This window comes from Nematolebias whitei, chromosome 11 (genome assembly GCF_014905685.2).
Source record: "Nematolebias whitei isolate Nwh7 chromosome 11, NemWhi1, whole genome shotgun sequence".
Taxonomy (NCBI): domain Eukaryota; kingdom Metazoa; phylum Chordata; class Actinopteri; order Cyprinodontiformes; family Rivulidae; genus Nematolebias; species Nematolebias whitei.
Genome location: NC_056508.1, coordinates 37,225,275 through 37,244,495, shown reverse-complemented (window position 1 = coordinate 37,244,495; position 19,221 = coordinate 37,225,275). Strand labels below are relative to the sequence as shown.

General features: G+C 37.5%; 1 protein-coding gene across 1 annotated transcript in view; it reads right to left on the bottom strand.

Annotated features, from left to right (window-relative positions):
* cacna1db (calcium channel, voltage-dependent, L type, alpha 1D subunit, b) overlaps positions 1 to 19,221 on the bottom strand; it is an 88,639-nt gene that overhangs the window by 19,524 nt on the left and 49,894 nt on the right. The window contains exons 9-29 of the mRNA XM_037684954.1: positions 15,328 to 15,415; positions 15,137 to 15,163; positions 14,638 to 14,798; positions 14,314 to 14,539; positions 11,703 to 11,910; positions 11,414 to 11,534; positions 11,132 to 11,246; positions 10,928 to 10,985; positions 10,721 to 10,781; positions 9,403 to 9,547; positions 9,161 to 9,290; positions 6,414 to 6,473; positions 4,917 to 5,023; positions 4,630 to 4,717; positions 4,410 to 4,517; positions 4,210 to 4,262; positions 3,960 to 4,106; positions 3,517 to 3,718; positions 3,255 to 3,413; positions 3,052 to 3,162; positions 78 to 161 (exon numbers count right to left, since the gene is read on the bottom strand). Of these exons, the coding sequence (XP_037540882.1) occupies positions 78 to 161; positions 3,052 to 3,162; positions 3,255 to 3,413; positions 3,517 to 3,718; positions 3,960 to 4,106; positions 4,210 to 4,262; positions 4,410 to 4,517; positions 4,630 to 4,717; positions 4,917 to 5,023; positions 6,414 to 6,473; positions 9,161 to 9,290; positions 9,403 to 9,547; positions 10,721 to 10,781; positions 10,928 to 10,985; positions 11,132 to 11,246; positions 11,414 to 11,534; positions 11,703 to 11,910; positions 14,314 to 14,539; positions 14,638 to 14,798; positions 15,137 to 15,163; positions 15,328 to 15,415 (2,459 nt within the window). The remainder of the gene's footprint in view (positions 1 to 77; positions 162 to 3,051; positions 3,163 to 3,254; positions 3,414 to 3,516; positions 3,719 to 3,959; positions 4,107 to 4,209; positions 4,263 to 4,409; positions 4,518 to 4,629; positions 4,718 to 4,916; positions 5,024 to 6,413; positions 6,474 to 9,160; positions 9,291 to 9,402; positions 9,548 to 10,720; positions 10,782 to 10,927; positions 10,986 to 11,131; positions 11,247 to 11,413; positions 11,535 to 11,702; positions 11,911 to 14,313; positions 14,540 to 14,637; positions 14,799 to 15,136; positions 15,164 to 15,327; positions 15,416 to 19,221) is intronic.

Genomic DNA, 19,221 nt, shown 5'->3' with positions numbered 1-19,221 from the left:
ATAAAGATGAAGGCAACTCTGATGCTAGGGCAAGCTGGGGAGGGCACATTTAAAGACCTGCGATGATGATTACTTACATTGATCTCAGTGATGGCAATGTCAACCACGCTACCCACAACAATTAAGGCATCAAACGTGTTCCATGCATCAGCAAAATAGTTCTGCAAGCACAGGCAACAAAGAAACACAGAAAAAAGGAAGAGAGAGAAAGAAAAGAGGCAAGGAGGAAGAAGAGGTGATGGAGAAAAGAAGTGTGAAAGACAGAGAGAAGTACATGAAAAGGTTGATAAACTGAGTGAGGATGAACGTTGGTCTTTCTGCCAGCATTTGTGAGAGCACTAGCCCTTTCTGTCTGTTAATAAGCTTATAATTCATAAATCACTTTATAAATTGTTTAAGTACTGGTCAGAATAGGGTTAAAGCTGAACAGTGATGGCACATTTAGTTACAATGGAAGTTTTATGTTAGCAGGTTGGTTGTGTTGCTTTTAAAATCCAGACTGTTAGTTGTCAATTGTTAATTTTGAGTTTGTAGATTCAGCAACAATTGCTTTCAAACTAGAAGCCTGAAGATATTTGCTTAATCAAATATAAACTAAAAATGCACACATTGCTAAAATGCAATAAAAACCTAAATGTGTAAACTGTTACACAACCTGCTGACTTCGTTGCACAACCTTTGCTAACTGGTATTTTACAATGGAATGTAGGGCGGTACAGTGGCACAGTTGGTAGAGCTGTTGCCTCTCAGTGAGAAGGTTGCCAGTTCAAATCCCAGCTGGGGACCTTTCTGGGTGAAGTGTGCATGTTCTCTCCATGCATGTGTGGGTTTTCTCCGGGTACTCTGGTTTCCCCCCACAGACCAAAAACATTCATGTTAGGTTGACTGGTAACTGTCCCTAGGTGTGAATGAGAGCGTGAATGGTTGTTTGTCTTGTTTGTCTCTATGTGTCCCTGTGATGGACTGGAGACCTGTCCAGGGTGTACCCCGCCCCTCACACAGTGACTGCTGGATATGGGAACCAGTGACCGCTGTGACCCAAAAAAAAGAGGCAGGCAAATATAATGGATATGAAAGGTAATGGACGAATGGACATTGTCATGTAAGTGTTTTATTTATATTATAATAGGAACTGAATTGGTTTTTAATCTGGATCTGAATTGAATTTATGATTTGGAATTGTTTGTTTCTTTTACATTGCACCCAGAGAAGAGAAGGCTTTTGTTGTGAATTTGTCTTATACTGTATAAATGAACCCAGTTCATTCCATTCAACTTTTTTTTTTCTGCTGCATTACATTTGAACAGTTTGGACAGTTGTTGCAGTTTGGCTAACAGAATTCATTCTCTCCTGATGAAACATTTTAACAGCTCTGTGCTCCGTGGTCAAATGTATTGCATTCGCTTCACAAACGGCCATATTGTTTGATTAAGGAACGTCTTTGAACTGCAGACAGGCAGCATGTGTTTATGAAGCCCTGCTATTGTAACTGTGCAGAATCAGGTCTGGTCTTGTTTTGCTGAAATATCCCCAAACCTTTCAGGAATACACGTTGCCTTGACGATAGCATCTTTAAAATGTCATTCTATATTTCTGCATCAAGCGTGTCTTTAAGCAGGTCATCTATGCTTTGCCCATGATGTGAACTCGTACCAACACAAGATATGTGTTGTTGTAAAGTGAGGTGTAAAATTGCCTGCATGATTTTCCTTTTTAGTCTTATAAAACTTGTTTGTTTTTCTATAAAGCAAGCTCAAACGTGAACTCCTCTGAACACAGAGCGTTCATGGTGCACAGTTGAGATAAGCTTATGTCCAAAGAACCTTTGGTGTTTTTGTGCAGTTGTGCATTGCACAACTTGCATGATAGTTATAGTAACATTTTGAAAAGCAGCAGCAAACTGTGTTTAGTGACAATGAGCGGAGAGCGGAGAAGTGGGCGTGGCCAAGACTGCTCGCAGGTGGCTGAGTGCAGTCAGAGGCAGAGAGCTGAAATCATGACATTCTGTGCTCTTTTAGAGCGTTTAGAGTTTAGAAACATTGTTAAGAATATTGCAACAGTGTGGGAAGGGTTTAAAATGTCTATATAAATATATATAAATACTAAAATAAACTGCTACTTACTACTTGTACTACTATTTCTACTTCACGGTTTTTTACTTATCGCAGGGCTTCAGGGTACGGATCCCCGTGATAAACAAGGGACTGCTGTGCTCTCATACATAACAGTCATAAACTAAAATACTGATTGCAAAACCCCCAAGCCTGCAGGGGGCGCTCATGTTTTTTCAGCATCAACATTCGTGTTATGTTAGAGAAACAAACACAGTTTGATGGTTTATTTGCATATATAAATGCTGATAGTGGATAAAAAAAGAAAAAAGCTTAAAAAAATAATTTTCATATAAAATATACAGCCTATTTTGTTTCAAAATTATATTTTTGTCTGAAATGGCTAAATGCTTTGACTTTAAGTTACACGCAGCTATGGCTGATAAATACAACGCAAACATTAAACTACAAATAAAGATGAGAAAACTCAAAGTAAAAAAATTAAACCCTTTTTTGCATACAGAACTCTGCACATTTGTGTACATTAGCAGATAAAAATCTTAAGATGAGACAGGACAAATAGAGACAGGAAGGAAAGGAAAAGACGGAAAGATGTGTAGGAAGGACTGGCGGCATCAACTGGAGAGCAGGGAGGGGGAATGACAAAGTTGTACAGTCTGATGTTGGTCTACCTGGCTGAGTATGATGTCGACTACACTGCCAAATACCACCAGAGCATCGAAGACATTCCAGGCGTCCCCAACATAGCCCTGAATATGTGGACATACACAGCCAGCGGTAGGAGGGGAAGGGAACAAATAGAGGGACAATATAAAAAGGTAGAGAGATTGTGGTGTGGTCACAGAAGGTGAACAATAAAGGCAGAAAGAGTCCAGGAAGAAAAGGTGGGGGAGTTAAAAGGTTCAAGGATTCAACACTAGACTTTTGGAGGGAATATTATCAAGTGCTCTAAATGGAAGAAGAATAAGACGAGACTTACTCTGGGTTTGAAGGCAATAAGTTTGAGGATCATCTCTACGGTAAAAACTCCCGTAAAGACCATGTTGAGGATGTCCATGGCATAGTTAAACAAATGAGACTGACCATGATGCTGAAAGGAAACAGGCAAGACAGATCAACAGATATTTGACTTTATCAGCAAATGTATTTAACGCAATATTCACAGCAAGAAAAAAAAAATACCTGAATGGCCAGACACAAGGTGTTGAGGATGATCAGGACAAACATGACGTACTCAAAGCCAGTGGAGTTGACCACATACCAGAACTTGTACTGGTAGGGATTTTTAGGGATGTAGCGACGCAGAGGGCGGGCTTTTAGTGCGTACTCTACACACTGACGCTGCAGGGAAGCAAAAAGCAGATTGTGTTGAGGACCAATCACTGGCATATTACTTCAGCACATAAAGAGCAATGGCATGCACACGAAAAACTCCAATACCTACCTGGTTCTTGTCCAGCTCACAGTTCTTGTACTCCTTTTCTCCCTGCTCCTGAAAGGTAACAATGACGAAACCAACAAAGATGTTCATCATGAAGAAGGCGATGATGATGATGTAGATGATGAAGAAGATGGAGATCTCGATGCGGTAGTTGTAGATGGGTCCCATGTTCTCTCTGTTAGAGTCGATGGCTTTGTACAACAGACTGTTGGGACACAAAATGCCCCTCATGAATGCTTAATACCCATGTAAACTTTCTTTTGTTTCATGCATTATTATCAGATGAAATACATCAACAAGTATTAGATGTATCTTTAAGTGCACATGCACAGACAGATTTGAAATTCACTGTTAACAACATTATTATGTCCATACTTTTGACTGTTATAAATGGTGGCAAAAGATTTGAGGAGTTAAATATAAACTCAAAAGCAAACTTGACTTACGTTGGCCATCCCTCAAAGGTGGAGACGGTAAAAAGAGCCATCATGGCCATGAGGACGTTGTCAAAGTTGAAGTCGCTGTTGTGCCAAATCCTCTCCTTCACCATGGGCAGTGCTGCGTCCCCATTGTTGTACAGAATGTACGTTCCCCTATGATTCAAAATCATGTTGAGCGCAACACTGTCAAAGCATAGACACACTACAAAAGACCTCTGCTAACTCTGGAAACCAGAAACAAATTTCAAGAACTCACTTGCACTCATCTGGGCTGGACTTTGCATCATCTGAGCATCGATAGAATTTACCCTAAAATAACAGATATATCAAGGATTTTGAATAAATTGTGCAGATGTATTTTTTTTATATAAGGAGCACATTAGATAAGACAAAAAGCCAAATTATCATCAAGCGTTCTTGTATTACTCTGCTCTGTAAAACTCTCTGTTCTTGTACCTTGAAGAGCTGCACTCCAATACAAGCAAACATGAACTGCAGCAGCGTGGTGACAATCATGATGTTCCCGATGGTCCTGATGGCTACAAATACACACTGCACTACATGCTGCAAGGAATGTAGTGATCAAACTGTCAGTTCAAGTACATAGACTTGTGTCAGAAACAAATATACTAAATTGACTCCACAGAAATTAAAAGAGATAGATAAACATTCTCACCTTGAGTCCCTTGGCTCTGTTGATGGCCCTGAGTGGACGGAGAACTCTCAAAACACGAAGAATCTTCACAACTGATATAGCAGAGGATCTGTTGAGGGCAACGAAAGATATAAGTGCATTCAAATGACCCATTTCAAGAAATATGACAGCAAATTCATTTTGTTCCCACTTGCATAACCTGAAGTGCAATAATTAATATTGGTTAAAAACAGATTCATTCTGTTTAAGGAAACATCAACCTAAACGGTTAAATGTGTTCTATTGTAAAGAGATAGGATGATACCTACTGAATGCCGAAGGAGACAAGAGACACACCAACAACCAGCAGGTCTAAAAGGTTGAAGTAGTTTCTACAGAATGCTCCTTTATGAAGGAATGCTCCAAAAGCTGTCATCTGAATAAACAAGAGACGACTGTTAGATAAACAAACGCCGTCATCCGCAAAAATATATGACAACGATTTCATCAAAACAATAATTTTAGCAACATTTTGTTACATTTTGTACAAGTTTGTGTGTACATTCATAATCATTCACAATAATACAGTAGTCCCTCGCTACTTCGCGGTTCATTTATCGCAAACTCGCTCTATCGCGGTTTTTCAAAATAAGATTGGACATGACACACAATTGGCTGACTGATGGATGAGCCGCACGATCGGCATGGAATTTTTATTTTAAATAAATTATTTTAAATTATTTAGCACCTGCTGCACCATTGTGCAGCCCTTACTGCAGGATAAGCTTCCTGCTGCAGCTGATCAGCTGTTCTAAATGTAAAGCAGAGAAGTGGACGTGGCCAAGAGCGCAGAGAGCAGCCAGAGGCAGAGAGCTGAAATCATGGCATGCTGTGATCTTTTAGAGCATTTAGAGTTTAGAAACATTTTTTTTAGAATATTGCAAGAGTGTGGGAAAGGTTTAAAATGTCTTTATATATATGTATACATATATATATGACTACGTACTATTTGTATTACTATTCCTACTTCATGTTTTTTCACTTATCGCGGGGCTTTAAGGTACGGATCCCTCGCTATAAACGAGGGACCACTGTATTGTGTTTCAGCTTTCATTTCATTATGTGGATTATCTTTTTGCATCCCAGTAACAAACAAACAAACAAGTTAACTGATATTTGATTTGGGGTTTAGAAAATATTAAGCAGTATTTGCAGAAATACGTCAACCAATTCAATACTTAGCATGATTTGAAAAGCCAGGGTTCACATTCAAAAGCAAATGTCTTTAAAATGAGTGCATTAAGAGATGCATACATGCACACTGCTGCACACACATACATAAATGTACAAGTATAAATAATGCAAGATGTTAACACATAACAGAGAGCAGAAATTGTTACAGAACAGACTGATCTTCAAACAGTACCACAAACGGGCCCCCAAATCCTCTGACAAACTTAATCTTAAGGCTTGTAAAAGTGACTGGCATACAAAAAAAAAACAATAATTAACAAAAATGCACAGTTTCCACATTGACAGCTTGGCGTTAAATCAACAAGATGAGCAGGCGTTCATTCCTAAAATTAAAAATATACAGAAATGACGGGAGGGGTGATGTGTGCAGCAAGCTCGGAAGTGGTAAATTGTTGCTGACGCGACAACAGTTCTTCTCGTTTACCTTAATAAGGATCTCAAATGTAAACATACTAGTGAAGACATAGTCTGCATAACTTAGGATCTGAGGAGGCAATCAGAGTGACATAAGCACGCAGGGTTACTGCAGCTCTACCCAACACAGCACAACACAGCACGCACAGAACATTTACCTTCAACAGGATCTCAACAGTAAAGATTGCCGTGAAGGCATAGTCAAAATAACCAAGTATCTGCAAAAAGCACAAGTTTAAGTCATTCCAGGATAACAGCACACCGAGTCATCTGTCAAATACTTCTAGCTACAGTACAAAGAAAAACAAAACTGTAGTCGTATCTTAATGTAAAAAGGTTTCAGAGTTTTTAGAAGGTTTGTCAAATGTGATTCTTGGGTATGCCTTCCATCATAGTTAATCTTTCCTAAGTAAAAAAAAAAATTAAAACTAAAATGTATGATAAATATGACTAAGTCACCCCCGTTTCAGCTACAATTAGCTATCTCAAGAAATACTGCTTTCCATTAACTTCAGATGTCAGAACTAACATCTGGGGACGATGTCAGACCTGACTTAATCCTGCTGCTGCCCTCAAAACGGCCCATGAGGTCTTAATTTCAGAAATGAGGTCTTGTGGGTCATTTAGACCAAAGGGCAGCAGGAGGGTAAACAATAGTATTTTATAATTGTTGTGCTCAGTGACCACAGTAACGACCATAAGCAAAAACAGCCAACAACAAAATATTTTACTGTATTCAAAGTAGGGCTGGGCGATATCTTGATATTTAAAAAATATCGAGATATCGTCTATATCGATATTTCTACGTTGAGTTATAATTAGACTTGAAAATCTGTGTAGTTCTTTTTCTCTCATCTGTGCCACCAACTTCACACAGCCCCACCTTTTCCCTCACTGAATACAAACCCAGCCCCCTCACCCGTGTGCGCTTCCTGCTCCTGCAGGCGGGCGGGAAGTTTAGCACAAGTAAACGCAGGACAGGTTATCGAATAGCAGCTGAGCAGGTGAGCAAAAAGAAAAACAACGGCTGTTATTTGGAGATGGTTTGGATTTAAATTGTCAAATAAGCAGCAGAAAATGATTTCTGTAGACAATGCCAAAAACAAGTCCCGACAAAAGGTCGGAACTATAAATCTTTTTCACCGTTTAAAACAGTGCTATAAGTGGAGTATGAAGCGTGCGTGAAGCTGCAGCTCCGACTGACCTGCCTCCTTCCCTGAGACAAACCACGGTACAAAACTCATTTAGCCGTGTCGTGTCTTATGAGAGGAACAATGAGAGGTAGTGTGGCATTAATAGAACAGTGGCTTATATCGCTAAAGACACGGTCCCAGTCTCAACTGTGGAACAATACGGCTAAAGACAACAGGGCTAACGTCGTGAAAGTGGCACAGCTGAAGAGGATTATTATTTAATATATCTAAATAGTTTAGACATTTATTTTGTACAGTTACAGCTGTTTGTTAATAAATGTGCCTGTGTGACAACTGGGACATTTAAAGTTTTGACTCAGAAATATATTTTTGTTATTACTTTATGAAAGAAAAAGGTATCGAGATATAAATCGTATATCACCATTCACCTTAAAATATTGAAATATTAATTTTGGTCCATATCGCCCAGCCCTAAACACTGCAACAACATGAATAAAGGTTGGACAGTCCTGCGTGTGTGAAAAAGGCTGGATTACTGAGATACAAACCAAAAGAAGTGGAAATTAAAAGTTTATTACTGCACCTATCACAGCTTTTCATGTGCAAGGAAGCCATGTTAAATTTTAGGTTGATACTGGTCAGAAAACTCCAACTTTTTGAGTAGAAAGTCAAACTCTGGAGACATTTGAGCCCAATTTTTCCAACTTTGAATTCTGTAATTCCAACATAGAGAGCAAAATAAATGCAACAAAAGGTTAAAAACGAGCTTGCTTGCTAGTTAGCTACCTAGCCATCAAAGCTAATCAGCTATATTTAGTCATCATTTCTTTAAATTTTACACCTAAGGAGCCAAACTTTCTTATAATTTTCTCATAATTTTAATATATATATATATATATATATATATATATATATATATATATATATATTTTTTTTTTTTACTTTTAATTTTTCCATCTTTTAAAGTTTTTATTTAAGCTTTAGCTGCTTTTTCAGAGCAGTCTTCTGCCTGCAGCTACTGTGGTTTTTGTTTGCAGAAATAGTGTAACTATGAGGTCATCGGCAGTGTGGGAGTTTTTCAATTGCTCTTGTGTTCTGCACAAGCCACAAACCATAAAAAGCATTCTTTTTAAAATCACAGACCTGACAGCTACATACACAACCTGGCATGATTGAACCATCTCTGGATGCATTTTGAGGCTGGAATAAAATATTCAGCTGTGTTGTTTTGTCACAACACAGCTAAAATGAACTGGTCTGAGCCCAGAACGTAACAAGTAAAGTCATGCATATACTTTATAACCTAATGTCACCATTTAATATTACCTCCTGGTGATGTTATCTAAAAATAAAAATACTTGGGCTTCACCACAAACATTACATAGAGCAACTTGCTTTGGTTTATCATCCTTGCAATATGAATAGAATTAGAAACACATCAATTATTTATGCAGGTTGTCATGTCAAAGACAAATTTTTAAATCATTTTTAAAAGGACCTGCAAAGCAGACGTCTAATTGATTAATAACAGTTCTTCTTTAGTGACGTGTGTAAATGTTTGCCAGTGTCACAGTTAACTACCAGGTATGAAGCAGCTAAAATTAAATATGCCATTATACCCAGTAGTTCTTTTCAGTGTAATACGTGAAAGAAGTGTCAAAAAGACTTTTAGCAAATTATGGTTAACACATCTTTCCTAGAAAGTGTTTAACTGCGGAGTACTTTTCAGTAGGTATCATTGGTTTACATACAATGTTGCGAGCAGAGAAGTTGCGTATGGGGTCCTCTGCAGCCAGAGAAACGGAACTGAGCATGATGAAGACCAGGATGAGGTTGGTGAAGATCTGATGGTTGATGAGCTTATGGCAGAGCACACGAAACCTGCGGCAACAGACAGCAGAACAAAAAAGCAGTCCCAGAAGGCAAAACGTGAAATAGGTTTAATAACAGTGTTTTATTGTAACATTTCATCATCAAAAAGCATGAGACTCACGGGTTGGTGCTGCTAAAGATGAAGAAGGCGCTGCCCTCTGGGATGGGAGGAGTTTTTTCTTTTAGGGTGAGCTCAGCGAGTCGCTGGGGTCGGGGTCCCAAGGGTGGGAGGTTGTCAGTATCATCGTTGTCGTTGTCACCCTCACCTGTTTCAAATTGTTGAAGTTTTAACAAGAAAAGTGAAGTTGTGTTCAGCCCTGGCTCTACTGCTGTACCCTTAATGTAAACCTTGACTCTACTGAGCGGTATCTTATCAGTCTGTTACAAATCTGGGCATGATTTTAGACTCTGATTTTCAGTTTGATAAGCAGATTAACTGTGTGTTGCAGAAAAGCTTCTTCCAGTTAAAACACACAGTTTAGCTGAAGTCAGTGTTGACCAGACCTGACCTGGAGAAAATAGTCCATGCGTTCATTCTGACCCGACTTGAATACTGTAACTTGCTCTGTTGGGGTCAGTCAGGTCTCAGTTTCACAGCTTGCCCCAAATACTGCAGCTCAGCTCTTAGGAACTCGTAGGTTTGATCATATCTTACTAGTTTTATCCTCCCTTCACTGGCTCCCTGTGAGTCACAGAATATTTTAATATTCTCGTTCACCTATAAATGCCTCAACGGTCTCACACCCTCATAAACCTACTTCAACTTTCTGTTCCTTCTCGGGCGCTGGGATCATTTGATCAGGTTGTCCTGAAAACCAGGTTGAAGCTCAGAGGAGATCGGGCGTTTTCAGTCGCGGTTCCTAAACTGTGGAACAATCTGCCCCCCAACATTACACGCCTCTTCACTTCCTGTTTTTAAATCTATTTGAAAAACACATCTGTTTTCACCGACTTTTAACCCAGTGTGAGTTGTTTTAGCATTTTATTGTTCTGTATTCTATGTTTATTTTCTTATATTTTTTAATTAATTCATTTTATTGATTTTTTTTTCTTTTAATCTCTACATTTGTCTTTTATCGTTCAGAGCTTAACAACCTGTTGTTTTTACATGTGCTTTATAAATAAATTTCACTTTGACTTTGTACAATATTTGTTTCACAATATATTTTAAAATGTATTTGTTTCGTAATATATTTTTAAATTTGTAGTTTACCAGTGCTTCTGAAAGCAAAAACAAAAATAGATTCAGTTGATCTTTTTTTTAATCTTTGTGTTGAGATTTATAACGTTTTGCTTTTTCAGCATTTCGTTGCTTACGTAATCTATAATGTGATTAAATTGTTTATTATGTTCCTAGCTTAATATATGAAAGTTGACCTATGAATTCAGCAGCATTTTGAGTATTTATGTATATTTGCCTCTAAAATAAAACATTTTACCTGGAGACTCATTGGCAGAATGTGACTCTTTGTCTCCCTGTAGCAAGGCCTCAGTCGGCACCTAAATGAGGTAAAGATGATTAAAGTTTTTAATGTGTCTATTTATTGAGCAAATGTAAACACAATAATACACTATAACATTGGAATAGTGCAATTTATTAGAACAGTCTGAAAGATTTATGAAGAGAATCTGAACTACTCTGTTACCTTGGTGTCACCATCACTGACTTCTGTCACTTCAATTTTCTTATCTGGATTTAGGTCTCTGATAAAGACAACAACAAAAAACAGTCATTAAGAATGAAAAGAGACACTTTGTGCAAGAATAAAATGCTGATGACAGGTGTTAGAAATAAACAGCAACATGAAAACAAGTTAAAATAGTTCAGATTAAAGTGTCTTAAACTGCACCTGGCACTATTCTTCCTCTTTTTGGCCTCTTCTTCCTCCTTCTGAGCTGAGTTGAGAGACTCTGCATCTGCCAGGTTATCAACAGCGATGGCCAAGAAGACGTTTAACAAGATGTCTGAATTTGTGAGTCAATGGAAAAATGAGGATAAACATGATGGGAACCAGTGATCCCCGCGACCCAAAAAGGACGAAGCGTGGATGGATAAAATCACTTACTGGTAGTTTGTTTGGTATTAAATTAATATCAGTTTATTTGGTGTGTTAGTGTAGTGAGCAGGATACAGTTTCCACAGATGAAGAGGATGATGAAGTAAATGCAGACCACCATTCCAGATGAGGCCGGACCACCGTATGCCATGATGCCATCATACATCACCGTGTTCCAGTCTTCTCCTGTCAGGATCTGACGAACACAGAGGATGGAGGGAAATTGAAACATTGATTTAACGAGACACTCAAATCAACCGCTAAATTTAGTAAAACCTGTATTTTAACAGAACGAGTCATAATATGCTAGAGGTGCAACCCTCTCTCAGCTCTGATCCTGTCATACAGTGAATCAGACGCAAACCTGAAACACAGTGAGCAGCGCCTGAGGGAAGTTGTCAAACGTGCTCCGTTTGGTCACTGTCTCGTCGAAGTTAAATTTGCCCCCAAACAGCTGCATCCCGAGAAGGGAGAATATAATGATGAAGAGGAAGAGAAGCAGCAACAGGGAGGCGATGGACTTCATGGAGTTGAGCAGAGAGGCCACCAGGTTACTGAGAGACGCCCAGTGACTGGAAGAGACAAACACAAGTTTAACAGAGCAACAAACAAACGGATGAAGGGACACTCAGATGAGGAAGAAATAAAAGGACTATATTTGATACAAGGCATGAATAGTGTTCTGAGCAGGATTTATCTTTGTGGGGGAATAAAGGATTGGTTTGGATTAACCTAAATTTTGTCAGAAAGCCTGACTGGACAATCAAACTGCTCTTGTTTTATGGAAGACATGTGGAAAACTTAAATCTCTTTAGAGGACATTTTGTCTTTCAGGTCCTTCACCCCTGGTGGCTCATAAAAAAAGGAGCTTTTGGTTTGAACTTACCCTGTCAAGGACTCTAAGCTGAATATACAGTTGCAGATTACATAGTCTCATCGTGGGGATTGATGCCATTAACAGTGACTAACACAAAGCTTCTGGAACGGCCTTCTCAAAGTCCTGATTATATCCTTTTTATAAAGCGTGTGAACCATTAAGTCAGTTTACTGAACTCTTCAAATTTTGTCAAAACAAGTGGTTAAATTTCCAACCAGAAGTACACCAGAAGCTGATCTGATCTGTTTGGTTTATTGTGTGAATGTTTATGAAGCAGTCACACTATTGTGATACATTTTTCTTCCGTACATTTTTCGGCACGACTCTCATCCCGCAGTTTTCAAGCTATTTCAACAAATCATATCAAAACGTTCAGCTCTTTCAGGATAATCCTGTTATGACTTTTGGTATCGATGCAACTTTAGCTTTTTGAGATATTTAGCCTTTTCTGCCATTTTTAATTTTCACAGAAAATGAATTGAGCTCATTTTACCTCCTTCAAATCTTTAGATCTGTTTACAACCTTTTACTGCTCCTTTCACATTTTGTTCTGGTTCAGCTTCTTTCAGCTTCCTTGTGCAAATGTAACCATTTATTTTCAGCTATTTTTTCAGCTGTTTGGTGCAAGTTTCAAATTATTTCTGCCAACTACATTTTTGTGCTTCTTCTAACTTCTTTCTGCTAATTTTAGCTGGTTATGCTCCTTTCAACTTATTTATGCAAGTTGCATTTTTTTCTACTATTTCAGCTACTGTATTAACTGTTTTATGCTAGTGTAAGTTTTTTCAGCTAATTCCATATTTTTTGCACTCATTTAAACTTTTTTTCAGCCTAATTCAGCAAAAATGTGCTCTCTCCACTTCCATCTGGTAATTTAAGCTTCTTCCTGCTTTTTAAGCTACTTCAGCTGTTTTTTTGCTGATTTTGAAATTTTGCCAATAGTTTCCGCTTTTTTGTGCGTGTTTCTGCTTCTTTCAGCCTAATTGGGCAAACATGATTTTTATGCTTTCTTCTGCTAATTTAACCTTGTTCTACTTTTTCAGCTTGCTTTGTAACATTTTAGCTAATTTCCGCTGTTTTCATATAATTTCCACTTTTTTGTGCTCATTTCTGCATCTTTGAGCTTGATTAATTTATTTTTTACTAATTTCAGCTTTTTGTGCTCCTTTCAGCATATTTCTGCTAGTTTCAGTTATTTCAGCTACTTTTTAACAGTTCTGTGTTAAGTTTAGCTTTTTCAGCTAATTCCACAATTTTTGCGCTCATTTAAACTTTTTTCAGCCTAATTCAGCAAAATTGTGCTCTTTTCACTTCCTTCTGGTAATTTAAATTTCTTCCTGCTTTTTTTAGCTACTTTTCAGCTGTCTTTTGCTAACTTCAGCTTTTTTCGGATATGTTCCACCTTTTTGTGCTCATTTCTGCTTCTTTCGGCTAACATGTTTGTTTTCTGCTTTCTTCTGTTATTTTAAGCTTGTTCTACCTTTTCAGCTTATTTATTTATTTATTTATTTACTTTGCATTCTTAGCTAATTTCAGCTGTTTTCAGATTAATTCAAGCTTTTCATGGTAATTTCTGCTACTTTCAGCCTAATTAACTTCTTTCTGCTAATTTCAGCTTGTAATGCTCCTTTCAGCTTTTTTCTGCTAGTTTAATCGTTTTTCTGCTATTTCAGCTACTTTATAGTTGTTTTATGCAAAATTTACCCTTTTCACCTAACTCCACATGTTTTAGCTTATTTTAGCTCCTTCCATTTCCTTCTGTCTTTTTAGCTACTTTTCAGCAATTTGTTTTAATAATTTCAGCTTTAACTAATTTTCTAATTTTTGTGCTAATTTCTGCTTATTTAAACCTAATTCAGCTAATATGGGTTCTTTCTGCTTACTTCTGCTATCCATTTCAGCATATTTAATCTGATTTCAGCAGTTTTTTAGCAAGTTCTTCAACAAAATTCACACAGCATTTTTGTAAGAAATGCAATTACCTAGTTTCAATTTTTTTTAGTCTCTAAGTTACTTTGGCTTGTCTTCTTGATTTTATACATGCAGCAGCCTTTATCGCTGAGGGCCAAATAAGATCATTAATAATAAAACTGCTCACCGTGTAACTTTGAAAATTCTGAGGAGGCGTACGCAGCGTAACACTGAGATTCCCAGCGGAGACATGATGGAAAACTCCACCAGGATGGTTTCTACGATGCCACCACACACCACGAAACAGTCAAAGCGGTTAAACAGGGACACAAAGTACGCCTGTAAGCCCAAACTGTACATCTTCACAAGCATCTCCAGAGTGAACAACGCCAGCAGAACTTTGTTGGCTACATCTGACAAAGAGAAAAGATTTTTTTTTAGAGGAATATTGTCAGAATTCTCATAAGAGTGCATTTACACCCAAAGGAATATAAAGAAGTAAAACAGATACCCTGAACTTCAGTCAGCCAGTCTGGCTGGTTGTAGTGCTCAGAGGCGATGGTGAGAGTGTTGAGGAACACCAAGATGATGACGAGCCAATAGAAGGTCACCGACTTCACAGCCGCGCGACACTTCCTGCGGCAGAATCGGTTCCATCGTCGCCACTGACGACTGACACACAATCAGTTTTACTCGGTTGTAACAAACTTCTATCACTTTTTCATCTTCACACAAATCTGGGTGAATGCTCTACATGTTCACTTGTACCAGCGTTTAATGAAATTGAGGAGTGGTAAAACAACAAAAACAAATGAGTGTGAATGATTAGGAGTAGACAGCAGGAATTTAGGCGAGGGTAAAAAAAATGTAAACCAGAGCATTGTTTCTCTGGTGACATCAGAGGAAAAGAACAAGTGATGAAAATATCGGGGATCAGACAAATTAGTCATGCAAGATGAGAGTAACCGTAGAAAGGAAGAACATTTTCCATGCAGTTTGATGCTACTAACCTGCATTTTGACTTAGTTATTTTCTGACTGGTGGGAATAAAAGACAAGGCAGCTTTTTAAAAAAGGGAAAAACTTGTGCAATTTTGAAACCTGCATTAGAGTGGATGGTAGAACTTTGTGTTGAATGGTTTTCTGTTTGGTGCTGCAGAAGAACTGATTTCTGATTGTTGGTTGTAAAACGTCCAACTCACCACAGCGGCCCGCAGCACGGTGATTTGTCGTCCTCTCCGTTGGGATTTTCTGTGTTGACTGATTCTGTTTCACTCGTAGGCATGCTCGCTGCAGTATCACACACACAGAAACACATGCAATATAAGTTGTGTGTGTCCTAAAACACATTTAACTAATTTTCCTTTTAGCATTCATTGCATTTTCTTGTTTTAGCTTACAAGGAACGTGAAAAATGAACTTCTTTACAAAAAAACAATTAAATAATAGACTATCAGTATGTCTTAAATTTAATGAATTAAAGGTTTAATGGAGTTTAAACACACATCAAACTATTTGTAAGTATAAAATATTACATTGTTTCCTTTTTGTGTGGCTAAAAGGCCAAATCAAGCTAAATTGCATGGACTAAATATGAACTATTCTAGCCTTCAAAAAAAGACTATCCCTGTTTGGGCTGACCAACAATTGTTAGAACATTTCACTTGAAACCAACTATTTTATTTGGCAATCTTTTCTATTTTCTAATCTTTTCTCATGTTAAAGAGGTTATTATTAGGAAAATAATTACATACAGTTTGTGACTCAGAAAAACATGTACTTGAAGATGTACCAGCGAAAGTTGAAAAACTAAATCTTTAGTTCATTTCCCAAACTTATATTAACTACATCCAAATCATTTCCATGTAAACAAAAAACTATTGTCTACGTGGTCAGAGTCACCCTGGAAATCATACAGTATATTTTATACATGCAGAAAATATTGTCATTAAAAATGATGAATGAGAGGGAATTAACGTGACAATGATACAATAAAGGATCTGAAGACGAACACAGCTGTGGAAGTTGCGTTTACTTCTGATCCAAAAACACGTTATGCAGTCATGGTAACAACTGAAAACTAAGACACTTAAATTACATCTTTGTATAACTTAAGGCTTATTAAAGGAAATATATTTAGGTTTGTGCTAACACAAACTGTGTAAAATATAAGGACATTTTGCAGCCAAACAATAATACAAAAATATATATTTTGAGACACTGAAAAACAGGAGAATCCAAAACTCACAAATGTTCAAGATTTCCTTAAGACTGGATCACATTTAAAAGGTTCTCTAACTCCGGACCTATGATTCTGTTTATGTGTGGCTTTAAGTTGTTCATTTACAGATAAGCTGACTAGTGTTGTCTTAATGTTAACCAGAGTACTACCCTTATCATAAGACTGAAAGTTCTTCACTTAAAAACATTGTCTTCCAATTAGTTGGCTCTTCCTCAAAGAAAAATCTTGCTCTGGAGGTGCTTCATTATGTCATTCACCTCCATTTTGACCAGTTAAAATACTTTTTTCTTTATTTCACCAACAGTTGGGCTTCAAATGCTGGGAGAGCAACGTAACATCATTTCAGAATGATGTTTTATGTGACAGCTTACGTTAACCTGGTTGTGATGAAGACTGTTTAAACCAAACACAATAATGCCAAAAAGAAAAGGCATGAGAATACCAAAGTACACTCAAAAGCAAACAGCAAGCGAAGCACATTGACGCACAGACAGGGCTCAGGACAAAGCTTTTGACACTGTGGACCATGACATCTTATGTCATAAGTTCTCTGAAATTGGTTTCTCAGACCACACTATTGGTTGGTTCTCTAATTACCTCTCAGATCGGAGGCAATGTGTTCAACATAATGGTACTTCTTCCAGCTATCTAACTGTCAACAATGGTGTACCACAAGGCCCAGTCTTAGGACCCACCCTCTTCACAATCTACATAAGTAATGTAGATCAGAACATTCTGTAAGTATCCTCATATTCCTATGCCGACGACACAGTTGTTTATTGTTGAGCTAGAACAGTTGCTAAGGTTTTCCAACTTTTACAGTCTGCATTCAACATCATCCAGTCAGATTTGTTCCATCTCAAATTGGTGCTAAATGCTGATAAAACCAAAGGGATGTTGTTTTCAAACGGAAAGTCGGAACTGTACTTGTAACCGCTACTTTCCTCCCAGCCATCGACTACGGTGACATTATTTACATGTATCCTCCTGCAAGCACCTTGAAGATGTTGGACGCTGTCCATCACGATGCGCTAAGATTCATAACTGGTTGTAACTATTGTATCCATCACTGCACTCTGTATTCATTGGTCAACTGGTCATCATTAACTTCACGCAGACTCTCTCACTGGTACATTTTCATCTTTAAATCACTCCTTGGTCTGCTGCCTTCATACATCTCCTCCTACATGTCACTTCATCAGTGCAGCTACAGTGTGCACTTTCAAGACATAATTACCTGCAGTGTCCCCTCAGTATAAACCAAACTTGGCAAAAGGGCCTTCTCTTACTCCACTTCTGGAACACCTTGCAAAAAGATCTGAAGTTGTCGACTTTGACCACTCTAAGGGATTTTAAACGACTGTTAAGTTCATGGCAAAAACCAATGCAGACATGTTGCTGTTTTTACTATTTTACATTGCTTCATATTGTAACTGTTTTTGTTTCATTTTTATATAATTTCTTTTATTTACTTTTCATTTTATATGCTTTTATATGATTGTCTATTATAGTCTGTACCTCATCTGTGTTCTTTGTTTAAAGCAGGTTTCTCTTGTAAATGAGTCCTTGAGGCTCAATGAGACTAACCTGTATAAATAAAGGTTCAATGGGGGAAAAAAGGATAAAGATGAAATGTCCTCATGAAGATGTATGGAGGGAGGAAATGCAAAGAATGAAATGGACACTTCAACAAAATTTCTCCCACACACAAACACATTTACCCTGTGTCTCTGTGGACTGAGAGAACCAGCCAAACTTTCCTTTCTTCTTCTGAGTGAGGTCAGCCAACGTGACCCCTTGGTGTTACCAACATGCAGTTCACACAGCCAGACAGCAGAGGCAGCAGTGAGTCAGTACACAGCAGAACAAGAAAGAGAGGAATGTATGGCAAGCTGCAATACAAATTACTGATGCAGATACTATGTCCAGAAAAAACAAACTGTACAAACATTTTACAATGTAAATATTACTGTAACACTGAAATATCATGTTGACATCATGTTCAGGTTCATTTAACATATTTCTAGTCGTTTACATACAAAGAGACATTTAATTAAAAAGTATGTGAAATGAAAATAATAATATCAAATACTAACACTGGTTAATAATAACCGCATGATACTGTGATAATCAATATTAGTATAGCCAACAAATATATTACAGACTGGCTGATTTTTTGTCAAATTGCATTTTGTGATTCTGCATCTCCTAATTCAACAAATTCTGGACATGATAACTATACAATGCAATATAGGGGTGTAACGGTGTGCAAGATCCATGATTCAGAACAAATGGAAAAAAACAAAACAAAACTAATGCCAAATGCTATTTTCATTTTACATTTTTTTAAACAGGCAATAATCTTTTCAGAAGCGGTGACAAAAAAACTCCAAAGCTGAAAAGTTTCTACTTTTTCCTAACAAGGTTAAGGCGAGTCCTCTGGAAGGATTCTTCTATCCAGAGGATCTAAATTAACCTTGTTAGATTTACCTGGATTACTGAGCATGCATCAGGACATGTCTACTTTTTGTTAAAGAACCAGTTAAAAAAAAAAATGTTTCAATTAATTTAAATACATTGTTTTGCCTAAATTAAAAGCAACACATAATTGAATGTGAAAATACAAAATAAAATAAAAATCAAACATTCATATCACATGTAGATTTTTAGCTAGGTGTGCTGTTCACACAGAGGTGACACTCAGTAAATGTCTAAAAACATATTTAATGACATTTATGAGGCCATATGGTCTTTTAAAGAGCAGGAATTATGACTCATTTGTCTTTTTATTCTATGGTGCTCATGATGACAGAGGGTGTTTTAAAGTGTGTGAAATTTGATCCATTTGAATATA